We start from the raw sequence: 19,983 nt of genomic DNA on the forward strand, positions 1-19,983 counted from the left end.
CAATCCAATGAAAATGAGTCGACGTTGAGAGAAACAAAAGATGTGCCCCGGACACCCCAGGTCGATACAAGACAGTCAGTTGGCCGCGCCCCGCACAAGTATGGCAGCTTGTCATCATCAACAACAAGGGCTGCAGGCGAGAGTTGCCCCGCCCCGGAAGAGATGCTTTTGGAACGATGTCACTGCACGTGACGCCGGCGAGCCATTGTGAGGTTGTGGGCGGGGCTCGCCGGCCTCCCTGACAGCTTCCGGGTCAAACTGCCAGGCAACAATGTGGGGAGGGGAATTGTGGCGATTGTAATCCATACCCAGAGGAGCAGGGTAGGGCAGCTTGCGGCCTGTAACACAGGACCTACCCCCCTTCCCCCTCCCTACCCCTGCCACCATCCCTCCCTTTTCCCCCTCCCTCCTCCCCGCCCCGCGTTTCGCTTTCTGCCCCTGAGTCCCCGGCGCGGCGCTCGGTGGCGACCCGCCGCCGCTGTTGCTGAAGAGCTTCAGGCGCTCGACGATGCAAGGAGGGGACGTGACAGTCCCAGCTGCAGCCTCAGCCTCGGCCTCCACGAAAGTGCCTGAAGCCGATGTGGGAGCAGAAGCGCCTGTCCACAAACTGTTGGGAAGAGGAAAGGGCTGGCAGTATAGGTACGTCCTGATGTTGGAAAAAAAAGAGGGAGAAACCCATCAATGCACTGGGTGTGTGCGCGTGATGGAGGGACTCGACCTTATCATAGCGTTCAGTAAGATGTAATGGGGATGTGAAATTTTCATTGTCACCATGAATCGAGTATCACTGTTGCTTCAGTCATTGACAGAAACTTGCTCTGTCTGGAAAGACTATTTTGAGCTGTATAACAAGCCTATTTTGGTTACAGTTCTGTAACTTTTTGGTAGTGGGATCTATTTAAGATCATGAAGTGAAGGTGTTGTCTGGATAGCAATTTGGGTTATATTAGACCAATTGAAGCACTGCTTGTTACAGTTCTATCACAATGGGCAATGAAAACAATTTGAGACCATATTTTGCCATAAACAAGGCAAGTGATATGGTATCTATAGTATTTCCAGTTCTGGTCTTTTTTGATAAATACTGTTATTTAATTTGGAGTGTTTGAATTTACTGGAACAAAATCGTAAATATTCATTTGAAATGTATTTCTAGGAATCTGTAGGTTTGAAAAAAAATCATACCATCTTTGTATCTTACAATAAAGATGTGGTCACACATGTGTGATCTATCTGATAGTGTGTTTCCATTTTGCTAAAGCAGGAATTTTATTTTTTCACAGCATTGAAGCTGCAGTACATGAAATTGACAGGATAGTACCCTCATTCCTCTTACTGTAAAATTCAGGCCACAAATGCTTTCCCTTTGTTAGCCCACCTTGTGGTGCAAAGGAATCTTTTTTCGATGGTGAATGTTGGTCAAAGGTGACTCTTTGAATGCAAATGTCATAAAGCTCTAGTATCTTCCAATAAATGAACTTCTAAACAGTTATTCATAATCCAATCCCAGTGCTCTTTTGTACTTCTGTCCAAGGCATCTCTTATTGATTCCAAGGGCCTTGAATACAAATGCTCCAGCAAGTATCACGGGTGAAAGAATGAATTTGCATTTATATAACGCATTTCATGTCCTCATGATGTCGTAAAGGGTTTAGAACCAAGAAATATTTTTGAAGTGTAATTACTGATCCGTCAGCAAATGCAGCAGCCAATTTGCCTACAGCCAAGTCCTGCAAACAACAGTGCTAAATGATCAGTTAAGTTGTTTTGATGGCGTTTCAGAGGTAAATATTGGCCAAGACACAGGGAACACACCTGCGAATAGTGCCATGAGATATTTTATTTCCACTTGAACAGGCAGATGGGGCTTCAGTTTATTGTCTCATCTGAAAAACGAGTGTAGCACTCCCTCAGCACTAAAGTGTCAATCCAGATTACATGTTTGCATTCCATTTCAGAGGTGAGAGTACTACCACTGTATGAAGCAGGCATGCCCAATTTATTTCATTGTTTCATTTCTTTCTAAACCTAAAATTGTTGAAGCAAATCCAGAAAATGTGGAGCAAAATTATTCTATTTTCATATATCATGAATATAAGAATTAGCAGCAGGGGTAGGCCGTGTGGCCACTCGAGCTTGCTCTGTCATTCAATAAGATCATAGCTGATTTTCTACCTCAACTCCACTTTCCCACCCGATTTCCATATCCCTTGACTCCCTTGGTGTCCAAAAATATATTTATCTCCTCTGTCTTGAATGGACTCGAGATTGAGCATCCACGGACCTCTGCGATAGAGAATTCCATAGATTCACCACCCTCTGAGTGAAGAAATTTCTCCTTATCTCAGTCCTAAATGGCTGACTGCTTATCCTGAGATGACTCTCCAGCCAGGGGAAACATCCTCTCAGCACTTACTTTGTCAATCCCTCTAAGAATTTTATACGTTCCAATGAGATCACCTCTCATTCTTCTAAACTCTAGGGAATATAGGCCCATTCCACTCATGGGACAACCCTCTCATCTCAGGAATCAATCTAGTAAACCTTTATTGCAGTGTCTCTAAGGCAAGCATACCTAAGGAAACTAAAACTGCACAGTATTCCAGGTGTGATTTCACCAAAGCTCTATATAATTGCAGCAAGATTCCTTTCTCTATACTCCAACCCCCCCCATGCACTAAAAGCTAACATACAATTTGCTTTTTGAATTGCTTGCTGTACCTGCATGTTAACTTTCTATGATTCATGTACAAGGACCCCCAAATCCCTCTGAATACCAACATTTACTAGTTTCTTATCTTTTACAGAAAATTCTACTTTTCTATTCTTCTGACCAAAGTGGATAATTTGACACATCCACAATTTATACTCCCATCTGCCACCTTGCCCACTCACTTAACCTGTCTATATCCATTTGCAGCCTCTTTGCGTCCTCCTCTAGCTTAATTTCCCGCCTAGCTTTGTATCATCAGCAAACTTGGATACATCACATTCATGTAAGCCAACCTTTGTGTGCAGTTTATTTACAAATATGTTTGTAAGTGACAAAATTAACATTCTGGCCCCACATGTGTTTATGGTTCTCTGTCTCTGTTTTGTTTATCTGTAGCTGACTTTTGCTTATTCTCCCTCTCCTTCCACTTCTCTGTCTGCGGTTCACTCTGGTACTTTGCATATTTGCTCCTCACAATTCTGGCTGCTCCCACTTGGCACCATATAATTCAACTAATCCTCCCTTCAAATTTTCTTGCCTTCATCCTCACCTCCTTCCCTCTAACTTGTATGAGCAAGTTCTGAAATTACAAAAAAAGGAAGAAAATTTATAGAAAAATTTAGGATCATGTTAACTAGATGATGAAATGTCAAAACAAACAGCTCTGTTTATCAAGATTGTAGGACCCTTTTTAACTCATTTTAAAAGCTAAATCCAAATCTGACTGACTAGTTGTATAATTGCACCACTTTTTGCGATCTTGGTTGCTGCAATGTTTACTGCATTTCTTTTGCAGGCATTATCCTGGCTTCTCTTTCCTGGTGCTCCATAATGCTGGCTGCTTTTATTTCTTTCTCAGCTGATTTTAGCTGTTTGAATTTCGTCTGCATGGAAAGATCTGCCCTTTGTTCTGCCATTGACTGATTTACGATTTATCTGTCAATCGCAGCAAATAATGGCAGCCCTTTCTAAGCTCATGAAATTCAGCAGGTCAAAGTGAGTAAGAAATAGCATTTTACTACATCACAAATTTGTGTATTAAATTTGGAAAAGCAAATTTACAACAGGGTGCTCATCCCTGAGTGTCACCGGTTTCAGATCCCTTTGTCACAATGATGTGAAATTGAGAACTTGGAAGCATGAGACACTGAGTGATGTCATTTACAATTATTTTTCCATAAATACATGTTTCGTGCCATAAACAAAGTAATCTTTCGTCGAAAGTAGCATATGATGTTCTGATCACAAGGTTAAAAAAATTGGCAAAGAAACTTCCCTTTTCTGTGTTTTGCATTACTGATTTGAGTAGTGTGTGTTATTGTACAAGTTGAAACTAGCTGTACTTCAGTGGATTCAATGAGACGTTTGTGACTATGTCTTGTGCATGCCAGTGATTTCAACCCTCCCCACAGCAAGTTGTACTTTGGACTATTACACGTAGAGTGGCTTCAACAGAAGGAAGGAGAAAAGCACACTTCAGGAGGCTCTTTAGGTTTTTGGCGCTGGGAAAGAACTAGTTTTCACTCACCTTTCCTGACACTTGCAGAATTCTGAAGTTCTGTCCATGTTAATTTTACTACTTGGAATATTTTTTTTAATACATTTCTAATGTAGTTGAAGAGGAAATGCAGCGAGGTTTGGAGAAAAAAAGTTAGAATAAGCCCCCTTGTTAATGCTGATGGTTAATGGGGCCCTAAATAAAACTCTAATCTCCAACAATGTATTACTTTAAACGCTGCTTGCAAATTTTAATAAGTTCAATGAATATTTGGGAGAAATGAACATCTTTTAACAACGAGATTTTTATGCATCTATAGATTAGTTTGCAGGTAATCATTTAGTTTGGGAGTTGCTGTGAAAGAAATAATAGAAAAGCAAATAATTTAAATGGAGAAAAATGCAAAGTGCTGCAGCACAGAGAAACCTGGGGATCCTTGTGCATGAAATACAAAAAGTTAGTATGCAGGTACAGCAAGTGATCAGGAAGGCAAATGGAATGTTGGCCTTTATTGCAAGTGGGATAGAGTATAAGAAGATAAGAAATAGGAGTAGGCCATACGCCCCTCGAGCCTGCTCTGCCATTTAATACGATCATGGCTGATCTGATCATGGACTCAGGTCCACTTCGCTGCCCGCTCCCCATAACCCCTTATTCCCTTATAAGTTAAGAAACTGTCTATCTCTGTCTTAAATTTAGTCAATGACTCAGCTTCCACAGCTGAGGCAGCAAATTCCACGGGTTTACGACCCTCAGATAATTTTTTTCCCCCCTCGTCTCAGTTTTAAATGGGTGGCCCCTTATTCTAAGATTATGCCCCCTAGTTCTAGTCTCTCCTATCAGTGGAAACATCCTCTCTTCATTCTTGTCAAGCCCCCTCATAATCTTATACGTTTCGATAAGATCATCTCTCATTCTTTTGAGTAGAGGCCCAACCTTCTCAACCTTTCCTCACAAGTCAACCTCCTCATCTCCGGAATGAACCAAGTGAACCTTCTCTGAACTGCCTCCAAAGCAAGTATATCCTTTCCTAAATATGGAAACTGTATAAAAGCAGAGAAGTCTTGCTACAACTGTACAGGGTATTGGCGAGGCCACACGAGTTCTGCGTACAGTTTTGGTCTCCGTATTTAAGGACGGATATACTTGCTTTGGAGGCTGTTCAGAGAAGGTTCGCTAGGTTGATTCCGGAGATGAGGGGGTTGACTTATGAGGATAGGTTGGGCCTATACACATTGGAGTTCAGAAGAATGAGAGGTGATCTTATTGAAACTTATAAGATAATGAGGAAGCTCGACAAGGTGGATGCAGAGAGGATATTTCCACTCATAGGGGAAACTAAAACGAGGGGACATAGTCTTGGAATAAGGGGCTGCCCATTTAAAACTGATGAGGAGAAATTTCTTCTCAGAGGGTTGTAAATCTGTGAAAGAACTGTGGATGTTGGGACATTGAATAAATTTAAGTCCGAAATAGACAGTTTCTTAAACGATAAGGGGTTATGGGGAGCGGGCGGGGAAGTGGAGCTGAGTCCAGGATCAGATCAGCCATGATATTGAATGGCAGAGCAGGCTTGAGGGGCCAAATGGCCTACTCCTGCTCCTATTTCTTATGTTCTTAAAGAGTCTACATGGAGAATGATCGCTATTTTATCCTACCAGTGCGAAAGGCCAAGTAATTTGGGATTGATGAATAAGTTTTATGGATCTTCCTCAGGAATAGGATAAAAATGATTCCCACAATTCATCTTAAATATCTGTGGGGATAATTTTTTAAGCTATCCATGATGTATAGAATGAATCTTAAATACCGGTAACTCTCAATTATCCGCGCACAGATTCAACGGGAAACCATTGTAACGGGATTTAAAATTTTGGCCCAGGAAAGCATCGGGTCGGTGCGCTCGGAGTCCTTTTGGCCCGGGAAGGCATCGGATTTTAACTTTATAATGTCAATCGCTCTAACGGTGAAATTGTTTACTCGGCATAGCCCAATCCCCGAGGGACCCGGATAATCGAGAGTTGCCTGTACCTTGTAAATTTTAATTGCTTTCTTACCATTGTATGACGTAGCTATTTTTCTCCCATTTTTTTTCCCCCCATTAATCTTCCCCGTAGATTTTAACTTGAACTGGCTATTCATGTTGAGCTGAGACAGCAAGTGTTGATGGGCTCTTCAACCATTGGGAGCCCAGTAGCTGTTAGATCTTGTCCCTGCCTGATGTCATATGTATGCACTTTCCATCAGGGTCACTCAATAATGATTAAGAATAGGAACTCGAGCTCTCTTTTCCCTTCTAGCTCCTTCCTCCAGGTATGCTAAGGTAGCTTTCACCTTTCTACAGAGGTACTGTCCACAGATCCCTGAAGGTAGCAGGCCAGGTAGATAATGTGGTTAAGAAGGCATATGGAATACAAGCTTTCAACAGTTGAGGCATAGAATACAAGAGCAGGGAGGTTATGCTTGAACTGTATAAACACTGGTTAGACTGCAGCTGGAGTACTGTGTGCAGTTCTGGTCACCACATTGCAGGAAAGATGTGATTGCACTGGAGAGGGTACAGAGGAGATTTACAAGGATGTTGCCTGGACTGGAGAATTTTAGCTTTGGAACATAGGAGGCTGAGGGGAGACCTCATTGATGTGTCTAAAATTATGAGGGGCCTGGATAGAGTGGATAGAAAGGACCTGTTTCCCTTGGCAGAGAGGTCAACAACCAGGGGTTATTGATTGGAGCATGGGCAGATACAGCAGGAGCGGCGAGATCGCGGCCCAAGGGAAGGTGAGAGTTCGGGGCCAGAAGAGGCGAGGGCCCAGGGGCAGCACGGGCCAGCCCACACTGCGATATGTGTGCGCACTAGGTCCGTGTAGCAGAGCAGGTCTCGAGTCGTCTTGGATAACCCTTGCCACTGGACCAAGACCTAGCCTCTGTCAAGCCCGTGTGGTGGCTGGTGTGCAACAGCCATGCCACATTAAAACAAAATCCACGCACAGGCATCTTCCACCCTTCAGGATGTAGTTCAGGACTTGGAATATTAGGTCCTTCATTGAAACACTTGTGAACTCATCCTTTTTTGGCGTGGAAGCAAGTCATCCTTGTTTCGAGGGATTGCCTATGATGATGATGACAGAGGTACTTGGCTGTGGAAAAATGTCCATGTAATGATTTATGTTGAACACTATAGACTGTTCAGCTCCAAAGAATGAAGTTTTGATTGGCTGGTAACCTACCAAGCTACGTTCAAAGTCTTAACTCCATTATTGGGCAGTGTATCAAAAAATCCTCTAAATTTATGTAAATCTTTGTTAAATAAGAGAAATAAATAAAGAACTTTCGTTTATGTAGTGTATTCAGAATGTCCCATAGTATTTCAGTCTTTTAAACTATAGTCACTGTTCTTGTGCTGCAAACACAGCAGCCAATTTGGGCACAGCAAGGTTCCAAAACCAAAAAATGAATGAATGATCATATCATCTGTTTTTGGTAGTTAGTTGAGGGAAGAACGATAGCCAGGACACTGGAAGAGCTTCATGCTTTTCTTCAGATAGTGCTGTGGAATCTTTTGCATCTCCCTAAATGGATATTGTTTTCTCAGAAAGGTGGCATTACTGACAGTGCAGCAGTCCCTCAGTACTGCATTGGGGTGTTAACAACAACATGCATTTATATAGGGCCTTCAATCAATGTTCCCTTTAAGCTATGTCTGGAGCTCCCGCGCAGGCTGATGGCCGACTTTTCAGTTGGAATGCGTGAAAATTTGAATGGGCCGCACAGCCACTTAAAGGGGTCATGCACCCCAAAGATATTAGTGAACATTGCTTTCAACAAAGAAAAACATCCCGAGGTGCGCACAGAGATGTAATCAAAAATAACTGGGTGCCAAGCCAAAGGCAAGAGATTAGGAGTGGTGACCAAAAGCTGTCAAAAAGAGGTGGGTTTTAAAGAACTTTCATTTATATAGTGTCTTTCACAACTGCAGTGTGTTTTAAAGCGCTTCAGAGCCAATGAAGTACTTTTGAAATGTAGTGCCTGTTGTAACATCGGGAAATTTAAGGAGGATCAGATAGAGATGGATGTCACGAGGTAGAAGGAAATTTCACAGCCTGGGGTATGTTAGGGCAGTCATAAAAGACCAGAGTCTGAGGAATAGAGAATTCATGAGCGGGGTTATAGGGCTGGACGGAGGGGCGAGATCATGATGGGATTTAAACACAAGGATGAGGATTTTAATTTTGGGGTACTGGGAGTCAGTGCAGGTCAGTGAATATTGGGTGAGTGGGTCTTGGTGTTTGTATAGGATACGCGATTCAGAGTTCTGGATTAGCTGAAGTTTGTGGAGGATTGGAGGTTGCCAGGAGAGCATTGGAATTGCAGAGTATGGAGGTGACAAAAGCATGGATGAAGGTTTCAGCAGCAGATGGGCTGAGGCGGTGGCGGAGGTGGAAGTAGATGGGGAGTGCATGTGGAAGCTGACCCCATGTCTGTGTGTGGTGTCGCTGGGGACATCATGTAGATGAGGAAGAGGAGTGCAGATTCTAGTGGTATAGCGATAATGATGTGGGAGTGAGAAGAGTGGAACTTGGCAAAGGCAATCCCACTGAGCTGGACAGTGGCGAAAGTCGCTGTGGTCGACCGTATCGAAGGCTGCAGAGTTCAAGGAGAGATAATGTGTCACAGTCACAAAGGATGTCAGTTGTGACTTTGGTTAGGGCCATTTGGTGCTGTGGGAGGGATGGAAACCTGATTGCAGTGATTTAAACTTGGAGTTGTGGGAAAGATGAGCATGGATTTTGGAGGTAGTAACAAGAGTTTAGCCTGGATGACATGCTCAAACCAATAGTCCTTTGCCTCAGAAATGGGAGTGCCACTGACTGCATCAATCTGACATGTCAATCAAATAGTGAGAATTAAAATAGTTTGTTAGTGTCAGCATTTTGGCACAAAAATCAAACTCTCTAGTTAAAACTATTTTCAGTAATGGAGTTACATGTTTTAATAATTGGTCATACAGCCACTTTGAAAGCTACCAAAATGTAATTGCTATATCGTGCTTGCGGGATATACAGATAATCAGAAAAATCACGTGATGAAAATCTGAAATAAAAACAAAAAACGGTGGAGAGGACAGCAAATTCATCAATAACCAATGTGACAAAATACAGCTAGAAGCTTTGGGGAGAGGCTCTTCGTCAGAACTGAGAATATAATGAGGGCAGTACAGGATGTAAAATTATGCATTCAAAGGGCTTGGAGTAATTTGGGGTGAACTGGAAATGGTTCTAATTACACTAGTGTTCTGTGGTTAACGATGGTTGATTTGCTGATTTTTGCAAAAGCTTCAAATGCATATTTAGACCAATCTTTGAAACATGCAGTGAGCATCCTGGAATAGATGTTTTTGTTTGTTTTATCTCTTTTTTTTAATGTACCAAGCATTATTTCCTTCATAGAAGTATTGTGAGCCAGAGATTTACAGAAAATAGGCCACTGAGTGGCTATAAAAAGAAAACACAAGATTTGCATTTATATAACACCTTTCATGACCACGTCACTTAATACAGCAATAACTTGTTAGCTGTGGCCCTCGCCTCTTTAGTCAGAAGGTTGTGGGTTCAAGTCCCACTCCAGGGATTCCAGCACATAATCTAAGCTGACACTTCAGTGCAGTACTGAAGGAGTGCTGCACTGTCAGAGATGCCTGTCATCTTTTGGGTAAAACACTAAACCGTCTGCCCTCTTGGATAGATGGCACTATTTGAAGAAGAGCAGGGAAGTTAACAAAGTTCTGGCTAGTATTTATCCTTCAACCAACATCACTCAAACAAATTATCTGACCATTATTTCATTGTTGTTTCTGGGACCGTGCTGTGTATAAATTGGCTGCCATGTTTCCCTGAATTATAGCAGTGACTACATTTCAAAAAGTACTTCATTGTCATGAAAGGCGCTACATAAATGCAAGTTTTTACTTCTCATAGTATTGGCCACATGTGACAGTTTTGAAATAATTGGGTTTGTTAAGCATTTATTGATGAGTATTTTTAATATTTGTATTTTCTACTTATTAGTCAGTGGAAAGCAGTTTTAAGGCTTTAAGAGTCTACATTTTATGGCAGAAGATACTTAGATGCTGGAACGGCCAAATATTGTCCTCCTGTTCTGTTGAATTGAATATTGTGTAATTGACCAAAAAAAACTTCACAAAACCTTTGAACAGCTTCAGCTGAAGCATGCAGAAACATTGTAGTACTAAGCTTATATTTTTGGAATCATTTTCTATTGTGCTCTGGTTAATTTACTCACTATTGTAGAAGCTCCAGTTTTCTCCTTACTGTGATGGTAGTGCTATTACTATAATTCTAACGGGAATTCAAAAAGAAAACACAGACTTGCATTTATATAGCGCCTTTCACAACCTCAGGATATCCCAAAGTGCTTTTGAAGTGTCGGCACTGATATATTGTAGGAAACGTGGCAGCCAATTTGCACACGGCAAGCTCCCACAAACAGCAGTGTGGTGATAAACAAATAATCTGTTTTTGTATTGCCAAGTTACTGGGGATAACTCCCCAACTCTTCGAAATAACGTGATGGGGGTCTTTTATGCCCACCTTTAGAGAGCAGACGAGATCTCTGTTTAGTATCTCATCTGAAAGATGGCACCTCCAACAGTGCAGCACTCCCTCTACTGCACTGGAGTGTCAACCTAGAATTTTGTGCTCAAGTCTCTGGAGTGGGACTTGAACCCACAATCTTCTGACTCAGGCATGTAAGATTTCTGAATCTCTCTGGGCTTTCATTTGACAGTGAGATGATTCTTTCCAAACAATTAAAAGAGTTTATTAAAAACATACCCATATGCACATTAGCAGCAGTAATCAGTTATCTTAAAAAGACATACACATGCACATTACCAACAGTTGTCAATTATGTTATAACAGAGCTACAATAAGGTTATAATAACGAGTGATATAAGTTACGTCCCTTTTGCTAGCTGGTATGGACACATACATGGCTTGCTGTTTTAGCTGGTCTTCAGGGATGTCTCGTGCCGTGTGTCCAAGAGAGAAAAAAGTTCGTGGCTTGCGTTTTTTATATTCCTCAAGGCCATTGTCCTCAGAAAGCCTCCCGATTGGACTTTGGTTCCATGGCAGCAGCTTATTGGCTCTCCTCACACATGTGGCTGTCTGGTCTGGCTCATAGAAACATAGAAAATAGATGCAGGAGTAGGCCATTCGGCCCGAGCCTGCACCACCATTCAATATGATCAAGGCTGATTATTTTTGCAAGTTTCATACCCCATTCCTGCCTTCTCTCCATACTCATTGATCCCTTTAGCCATAAGGGCCACATCTAACTCCCTTTTGAATATATATCTAACGAACTGGCCTCAACAACTTTCTGTGGTAGAGAATTCCACAGGTTCACAATTCTAAGTGAAGAAATTTCTCCTCATCTCAGTCCTAAATGGCTTACCCCTTATCCTTAGACTGTGTCCCCTGGTTCTGGACTTCCCCAACATCGGGAACATTCTTCCTGCATCTGACCTGTCCAATCCTGACATAATTTTATATGTTTCTATGAGATCGCCTCTCATGCTTCTAAATTCCAGTGAATAAAAGCCTAGTCACTCCAATCTTTCTTCATATGTCAGTCATATGCTCAGCCATTTCTGATTAGTTTAAATGGCTTTCCAATACACAAAACCTATGCTGCAGTTCTGGGGGCTTTCATTTTGTTTCTTACAAAACTTAGCCCATGCTGACAATCTGTGGGCTTCCATTTTATCTCAACACACAGGCCTTTCTGTTAATCTACACTTAACATTTATACATACACATAATCAATTTTAATCAAAGACTTTTTTTCTTACAGGCGAGAGTGCTACCCACTGAGCTACAGCTGACACCACTCCTTTAAAATCTGCTATGGTTCCCTGCTACTAATCTGTTCCTAATTCCATCACATTCTTACTAAAAAAAAAATATTGCCGACATTTCTTATTTTCCTTTGATACCATTAATTTAAATTGTGTTCCTTAGTTCTTGAATCCTGTGCCCAACAGATAAACTATAATGTTCTGAGTTAATTTGCCTGTATTCTGATTATTAATGGATTGTATATAAATAAATAATGAACAAAATGATTTTGCATGTATAAATTATAACCACTCAGCTCTTAATAGTACCATGGCATTGTGAACTATACATAATGTATGTCAACACATTCTACTAGATGGAATATTGTTTTCATAATTAAAAATATTTTTCCATCTTTGATTCACTCTTGGCATATATAGGTATAAGTTTCAAGCTGATGACTTTTTTTCTATTTTGTGATGGTGATAAATCCTTACCTGCACAAAATGCTGCATATGTGCTATACATGGTCTTGTCCATAAATTTGTTGAACAAATATATTGGGCTGGATATTGCTGCACAGTTCATTAGACTTGCACTTGCTCATAGACTTTCTAAGGAACTTTGCAACATCCAAGTGGTGCGGTACCCTCTACTGGGCAAGCAACGATATATCTCCCTAACCAATTGGATTGAAGAATCATAAATGACCAATTCAGAGTCTGAACCAGATAGCAATTAGGTGAAACATAGAAATTAGGTGCAGGAGCAGGCCATTCGGCCCTTCGAGCCTACACCACCATTCAATAAGATCATGACTGATCATTCAACCTCAGTACCCCTTTCCTGCTTTCTCTCCATATCCCTTGATATCTTTGGTCGTAAGGGCCATATCTAACTCCCTTTTGAATATATCTAATGAACTGGCCTCAACAACTTTCTGCGGTCGAAAATTCCACAGGTTAACCACTCTCTGCGCAAAACATAAAAACGGATAGTAAAAGCTTTTACAGATATATAAAATGGATAAGAGTGACCTAAAGTAAATGTTGGTCCCTTAGAAGATGAGAAGGGGGATTTAATAATGGGAAATGTGGAAATGGCTGAGACCTTAAACAATTATTTTGCTTCAGTCTTCACAGTGGAAGACACAGAAACCATGCCAGAAATTGCTGGTCACAAGAATGTGGGAAGGGAGGACCTTGAGACAATCACTATCACTAGTGGGGTAGTGCTGGACACGCTAATGGGACTCAAGGTAGACAAGTCCCCTCATCCTGATGAAATGCATCCCAGGGTATTAAAAGAGATGGCGGAAGTTATAGAGATGCATTCGTTATAATCTACCAAAATTCTCTGGACTCTGGGGAGGTACCAGCGAATTGGAAAACAGCTAATGTAACTCCTCTGTTTAAAAAAGGGGGCAGACAAAAGGCAGATAACTATAGGCCGGTTAGTTTAAGTGGGGAAAATGTTTGAAGCTATCATTAAGGAAGAAATAGCGGGACATCTAGATAGGAATAGTGCAATCAAGCAGACGCAGCATGGATTCATGAAGGGGAAATCATGTTTAACTAATTTACTGGAATTCTTTGAGAATATAACGAGCATGGTGGATAGAGGTGTACCGATGGATGTGGTGTATTTAGATTTCCAAAAGGCATTCGATAAGGTGCCACACAAAAGGTTACTGCAGAAGATAAAGGTATGCGGGGTCAGTGGAAATGTATTAGCATGGATAGAGAATTGGCTGGCTAACAGAAAGCAGAGAGTCGGGATAAATGTGTCCTTTTCGGGTTGGAAATCGGTGGTTAGTGGTGTGCCACAGGGATCGGTGCTGGGACCACAACTGTTTACAATATACATAGATGACCTGGAAGAGGGGACAGAGTGTATTGTAACAAAATTTGCAGATGACACAAAGATTAGTGGGAAAGCAGGTTGTGTAGAGGACACAGAGAGGCTGCAAAGAGATTTAGATAGGTTAAGCGAATGGGCTAAGGTTTGGCAGATGGAATACAATGTCGGAAAGTGTGAGGTCATCCACTTTGGGGGAAAAAAAACAAAAAAATGGAATACTATTTGAATGGGGAGAAATTACAACATGCTGTGGTGCAGAGGGACCTGGGGGTCCTTGTGCATGAATCCCAAAAAGTTAGTTTTCAGGTGCAGCAGGTAATCAGGAAGGCAAATGGAATGTTGGCCTTCATTGCGAGAGGGATGGAGTACAAAAGCAGGGAGGTCCTTCTGCAACTGTATAGGGTATTGGTGAGGCCGCACCTAGAGTACTGCGTGCAGTTTTGGTCGCCTTACTTAAGGAAGGATATACTAGCTTTGGAGCGGGTACAGAGACGATTCACTAGGTTGATTCCGGAGGTGAGGGGGTTACCTTATGATGATAGATTGAGTAGACTGGGTCTTTACTCGTTGGAGTTTAGAAGGATGAGGGGTGACCTTATAGAAACATTTAAAATAATGAAAGGGATAGACAAGATAGAGGCAGAGAGGTTGTTTCCATTGGTTAGGGAGCACAGCCTCAAAATATGGGGGAACCAATTTAAAACCGAGTTGAGAAGGAATTTCTTCTCCCAGTGGGTTGTGAATCTGTGGAATTCTCTGCCCAAGGAAGCAGTTGAGGCTAGCTCATTGAAAGTATTCAAGTCACAGATAGATTTTTAACTAATAAGGGAATTAAGGGTTATGGGGAGCGGGCGGGTAAGTGGAGCTGAGTCCACGGCCAGATCAGCCATGATCTTGTTGAATAGCGGAGCAGGCTCGAGGGGCTAGATGGCCTACTTCTGTTCCTAATTCTTATGTTCTTAGGTACTTATGTAAGAAGTTTCTCCAAATCTCGGTCCTAAATGGCTTACCCCTAATTTGTAGACTGTGACCCCTGGTTCTGGATCTCCCCAGCAACGGGAACATTCTTCCTGCCTCTAACCTGTCCAATCCCATCAGAATTTTATATGTTTCTATGAGATACCCTCTCATTCTTCTAAGTCGCGTAGCTTGGAGGGTACTAAGATTGGAATGGACAAGCCCTAACTCTTTGTGGTGAATTTAGTCTGTATTAACGATATCAGCACAGAAACATCATGCCCTTCAATATATTTGAAAAGGGAGCCAGACTGTTTGGCGCAGCTTACGAAGGGGTAGCGCATCTCGCACAGCAACTCCCAGGTTTTCGTGTTTAACTTCACAAAAGCGGGATGCTGTCCGATTTGCAAATAACTAACAATGAACGCTGATAGCCTAGCCTCACCGTAATTTTCACAGCAAAATCCAGCCAATTATGTTTAATAGGTGGAAAACAAAAGCAGCTCTCTTTGTTTTAGTTAATAACAACAACTGTATATAGCACCTTTAACGTAGTAAAACGTCCTAAGGCGCTTCACAGGAGTGTTATAAGACAAAAAAATTGGCACTGAGCCACATGAAGAAATTACGGCAGATGACCAGAAGCTTGGTCAAAGAGGTGTCTTAGGTGGGACTTCTAAGGAGTGTCTTAGAGGAGGAACGAGGTAGACAGACGGAGAGGTTGAGGCAGAGAGTTAGAGATTCGGGGGGTGTTGTGAGGCTGAAAGAGAGTACAGAGATAGGGGGGGGCGAGGCCATGGAAGGATTTGTAAACAAGGATGAAAATTTTGAAATTGAGACAATGCCTAACTGTGGGAGCCAATGTAGATCAGTGAGCACAGGGGTGATGGGTGAAAGGGACTTGGTGCGAGTTAGGACATGGGCTGCTGAGTTTTGGATGACCTCGAGTTTACATAGGGTAGAATGTGGGAGGCCTGCCTTAGTGTTGGAGTAGTCTTGAGGTAACAAAGGTATGGATGAGGGTTTCAGCAGCAGATGAGCTAAGTTAGCAGGGGTGGAGACGGGCAATGTTAGAGGTGGAAATAGGCGGTTTTAGTTATGTCGCAGATATGTGGCTGGAAGCTCATTTCGGGGTCAAATATGACACCTAGCTTGCAAACAGTCTGGTTCAGCCTCAGACAGATACTAGGGAGAGGGACGGAGTTGGTGGCTTGGAACGCAGTTTGTGGCGGGGACCAAAGACAATGGCTTCGGTGTTCTCAATATTTAATTGGAGGAAATTTGTTCACGTCCAGTACTGGATGTCGGACAAGCAGCCTGACAACTTGGAGACCGTGGAGGGGTCGAGAGAAGTGGTGGTGAGATAGAGCTGGGTGTCGTCAGCGTACGTGTGGAAACTGACTCCGTGTTTTCGGATGATGTCGGCAAGGGGCAGCATGTAGATGAGAAATAGGAGGGGGTCAAGGATAGATCCTTGGGGGACACCAGAAATAACGATGCAGGAGTGGGAAAAGAAGCCATTGCAGTGATTTTCTGATTACGATTAGATAGATAAGAATGGAACTAGCTGAGTGCAGTTCCACTCGGCTGGACAATGGCGGAGAGGCATTGGAGGAGGATGGAGTGGTCAACTGAGTCAAAGGCTGCAGATGGGTCGAGAGGACAAGGGGGGATAGTTTACCTTTGTCAAAGACACAGAATGTTAAACATATGTATTTATTTCAGATAGACTAAATTACTGTTTGCTAATTTGATGCGTAAACAAACTGAGCTAGAAGGGACATTGGGAGTTATATTTCATGCACTTTCCTTTCTGTATCCTTCAACGCGGTTTAAGACACCATTCTCCTCCAATGCGTCTTTTTCATTAACTGCCCTCACCTTGATTCCACCTATCTGATAGTAACTCGAGCATCACTACCAATGGTTTCTCTTCCTACTCTTACCCCGTTCTGGAGCCCCCCAACGATCCATCCATGGTCCCATCGTCGTCCTCATCTGCGTGCTACCTCTTGCCAACAACAGCAGCTATGGGATCAGCTTTCACATGCCCACATGACTCCTAACTCTACATCTCCAGTACTTGTCCCAACCCCTCCACTGTCTGTGTTGCTAGATTGCTTGTCTGCGATCTGGTCTTGAATGGGCCATAATTTCCTTCAGCTAAACATTGGGAAGACTGAAGCTATTTTATTTGGCCCCACCAGAAATTTCTTGCTCTTGTCACAGACTCCTCTCCCTGCCTTGCCCACTGACTTGCGTTGAACCACAACATTCGCAGTGTTGGAGTACTGTTTGATTCTGAGTTGTGCTTGCGACTCCATAATTCCTTCCAATCATCACCTACTTCCACCTCGTAAGGTAATGTAGTGGTTATGTTGCTATGTAATCCAGAGGCTTGGATTAATAAGTCAGAGTTCAAATCCCACCATGGCAGCTTAAGAATTTGAATTCAAAGTATGAAAAAATCTGGAAATAAAATGCTGGGCTCAGTAAAAGTGCCATGAAGCTGTTGGAGTGTCATTAAAAACCCAACTGGTTCACTAATTCCCTTTATGGAAGGAAACTTGCTGTCTTTACCTGACCTAGCCTGGCTATTAATCTTTAACTGTTGACTGAAATGACCCAGGAAGCCATTCAGTTATACCAAACAAGAAGGCTCACCACCACTTTCCCAGGGCAGCTGTGGATGGGCAATAAATGCTGGCCTTACCAGCAACACTCGCATCGAATTTGTAAAAACCTTCTAAGGTCGCCTGCTTTCACCATGACCGTAGCCCATCTGCTGCTGAAATCCTCATGCATGTCTTTATCACCTCCAGACTTGACTATTCCAGTGCTCTTCTGGCTAGCTTTCCATTCTCCACTCTCTGTAAACTTTCTCTCCTCCAAAACTCTGCTGCCTGTCTCTTATCCTGCAACAAGTCTCACTTATCCACTTGCTGGCCTACATTGCATCCCAGACTCCCATGCTTCAAATTTAAAATTTGTATTTAAGTTCCTCCATGGCCTCGTGGCTCACAATCTTTATAACCTTCTCAATTCCACAAGCCCCCCAAGCACACCAGTCCTATTATACCGACCTCTTCCCTTCCCTTCGGCCCACCATCGGTTGCTGTGCTTTCAGCTGCCCAGGACCCATTGTTCTGGAATTCCCTCCCTAAACCTCTCCACTTTCCCTTTCTGCTCTAAGATTCTGGCTTAAAACCTAACTGTTTGACCAAGCTTTTGGTCAGCCCTCTCAATCTCTGCTTTGATCGGCGTCTGTTATTCCTTATGCCTCTGAGAAACATCTTGAGAAGTTTAGTTTTCCGACACTAAAGATGCTATATAAATGTACGGTTTTGTTTTAAATCATTCATGAGGACGGCTTGCCCCCGCCCCCTCCCCATACTTTTTTCCCAACGTGATACCCAGTTACCTTAATTATTTATTCTTGGGTAGGCGTTTCAATTGCTACTAATTGCTGGCTGTCAATTTGTTCAAGGGCATCTTGAAAAGCCTCATCAAAAATTAACAAGATCAGTAACTGCTTGGAGATGCTAAGACTTTATTTTTGAAGAGGAAGTAACCTTGATTTAGAAATAACTTCTTCAAAAAGAGCATTTGCCAAAATAGCTTTTGCTCATTTTACTTATTTACCAGTAAAATTGATCATGTTCCATGAACAAATGGGGAATTCAGAAGGAACTTCTTTACTCCGAGAATGGTGAGAATGTGGAACTTGCTACCACAGAGAGTGGTTGAAGCGAATGGTACAGATGCATTTAAAGCTAGTTAAGCATCCGAGGGAGAAGGAAATAGAGGGTTATGCTGATAGATTTAGATAAGGAAAGGCGGTAGGAGGCTCGAGTGGAGCATAAACGCCGTCATGGACTCGTTGGGCCAAATGGCCTGTTTTTGTGCTTTATATCCTATGTAATGCTATGAGCTGTTCAGCTATCCTGCTCCATCTTTTTAAAAAACAGCAACCTAATGTAGCAACTAAGGCAATATTTGCTTTTGGCCACTCTCGGACAGTATTACTTCGCATTAAACGGCATAAAATTTATGGAGCTAATTTTTTAAAGTCATTGTTCTAGCTGCACAACTTGAAAATTGTGTTTTTAATATAAAATATTTTCTCTTGCTCTAAGTCTCACAGGGCTCAAGTTGCTGAGCTGCTCCTATTTTTTTGGAGCAACTAGTTTAGAATGGAGCATCTTAGAAATTGCAATTCTCGGCATTTAGTTTGCTCCAGTTCTAGTGAGTTAGAATAGTTTCATTTTAGAATAGATTTTTTTTCCAAAAGGGGGCGTGTCCAGCCACATCCGCCTGTTTTGCAAGTTTAGGCTGCGAAAACTTACTCCAAACAACAGAATGGAGTAAGTGTAGATTTTTGTATGCTCAGAAAACCTTGTCTACACTTAAAATCAGGAGTGGGAGTGGGGGAGGAAGTTTACAAACCATTAAACACTCCAGTTTTACAAATAAAGAGCCATCATCAATAATAAATGATAAATAAATCAATAAATCAATCAAAAAAATTAAATAAAAAAAAATAATAATCAACCAATCAATAAAAAATTAAGTTTCTGCTCACCTACTGCAATACCGAGAGCACTCCAACAGCATGTGTGTGTCTCTCTGTCTCTGTCATTGTCTCTGTGGGGGGGGGGGGGGGGGGGGAGAGGGAGGAAAGAGAGGAGGGGAGAGAAGGGTGGGGGGGGAGGAGGAGAAGAGAGGAGGTGGGAAGGAAGAGAGAGAGAGAGGGGGGAAGGAAGAGAGAGAGAGAGGGGGGGAAGGAAGAGAGAGAGAGGGGGAAGGAAGAGAGAGGGAGAGGGGGGGTGAGGGAGGGATGGGGGTGGGAAGGAGAGAGAGGAGGGGGGGGAAGGAAGAGAGAGGGAGGGAGGGTGGGAGAAGGAAGAGGGGGGGAAGGAAGAGAGGGGGATGAGGGGGAGAGAGAGAGAGAGAGAGAGAGGGGGGAGGAGAGAGAGAGAGAGAGAGGGGGGAGGAGAGAGAGAGAGAGGGGGGGAGGGGGGGAGGAGAGAGAGAGAGGGGGGAGGAGAGAGAGAGGGGGGAGGAGAGAGGAGTTAGAGAGAGGGGGGGAGAGAGAG

The 19,983-nt window shown here is 42.7% G+C and overlaps 1 protein-coding gene across 2 annotated transcripts in view; it reads left to right on the top strand.

Annotated features, from left to right (window-relative positions):
- The first annotated feature begins 244 nt into the window (after positions 1-244).
- The window catches only part of osbpl11 (oxysterol binding protein-like 11), a 108,316-nt gene continuing 88,577 nt past the window's right edge, over positions 245-19,983 (top strand). For both annotated transcript variants that reach the window (XM_070875483.1, XM_070875484.1), the window contains exon 1: positions 245-639. In XM_070875483.1, the coding sequence (XP_070731584.1) occupies positions 509-639 (131 nt within the window). In that variant the 5' untranslated portion in view covers positions 245-508. The remainder of the gene's footprint in view (positions 640-19,983) is intronic.

This window comes from Pristiophorus japonicus, chromosome 3, assembly GCF_044704955.1.
Source record: "Pristiophorus japonicus isolate sPriJap1 chromosome 3, sPriJap1.hap1, whole genome shotgun sequence".
NCBI classification, from domain to species: domain Eukaryota; kingdom Metazoa; phylum Chordata; class Chondrichthyes; family Pristiophoridae; genus Pristiophorus; species Pristiophorus japonicus.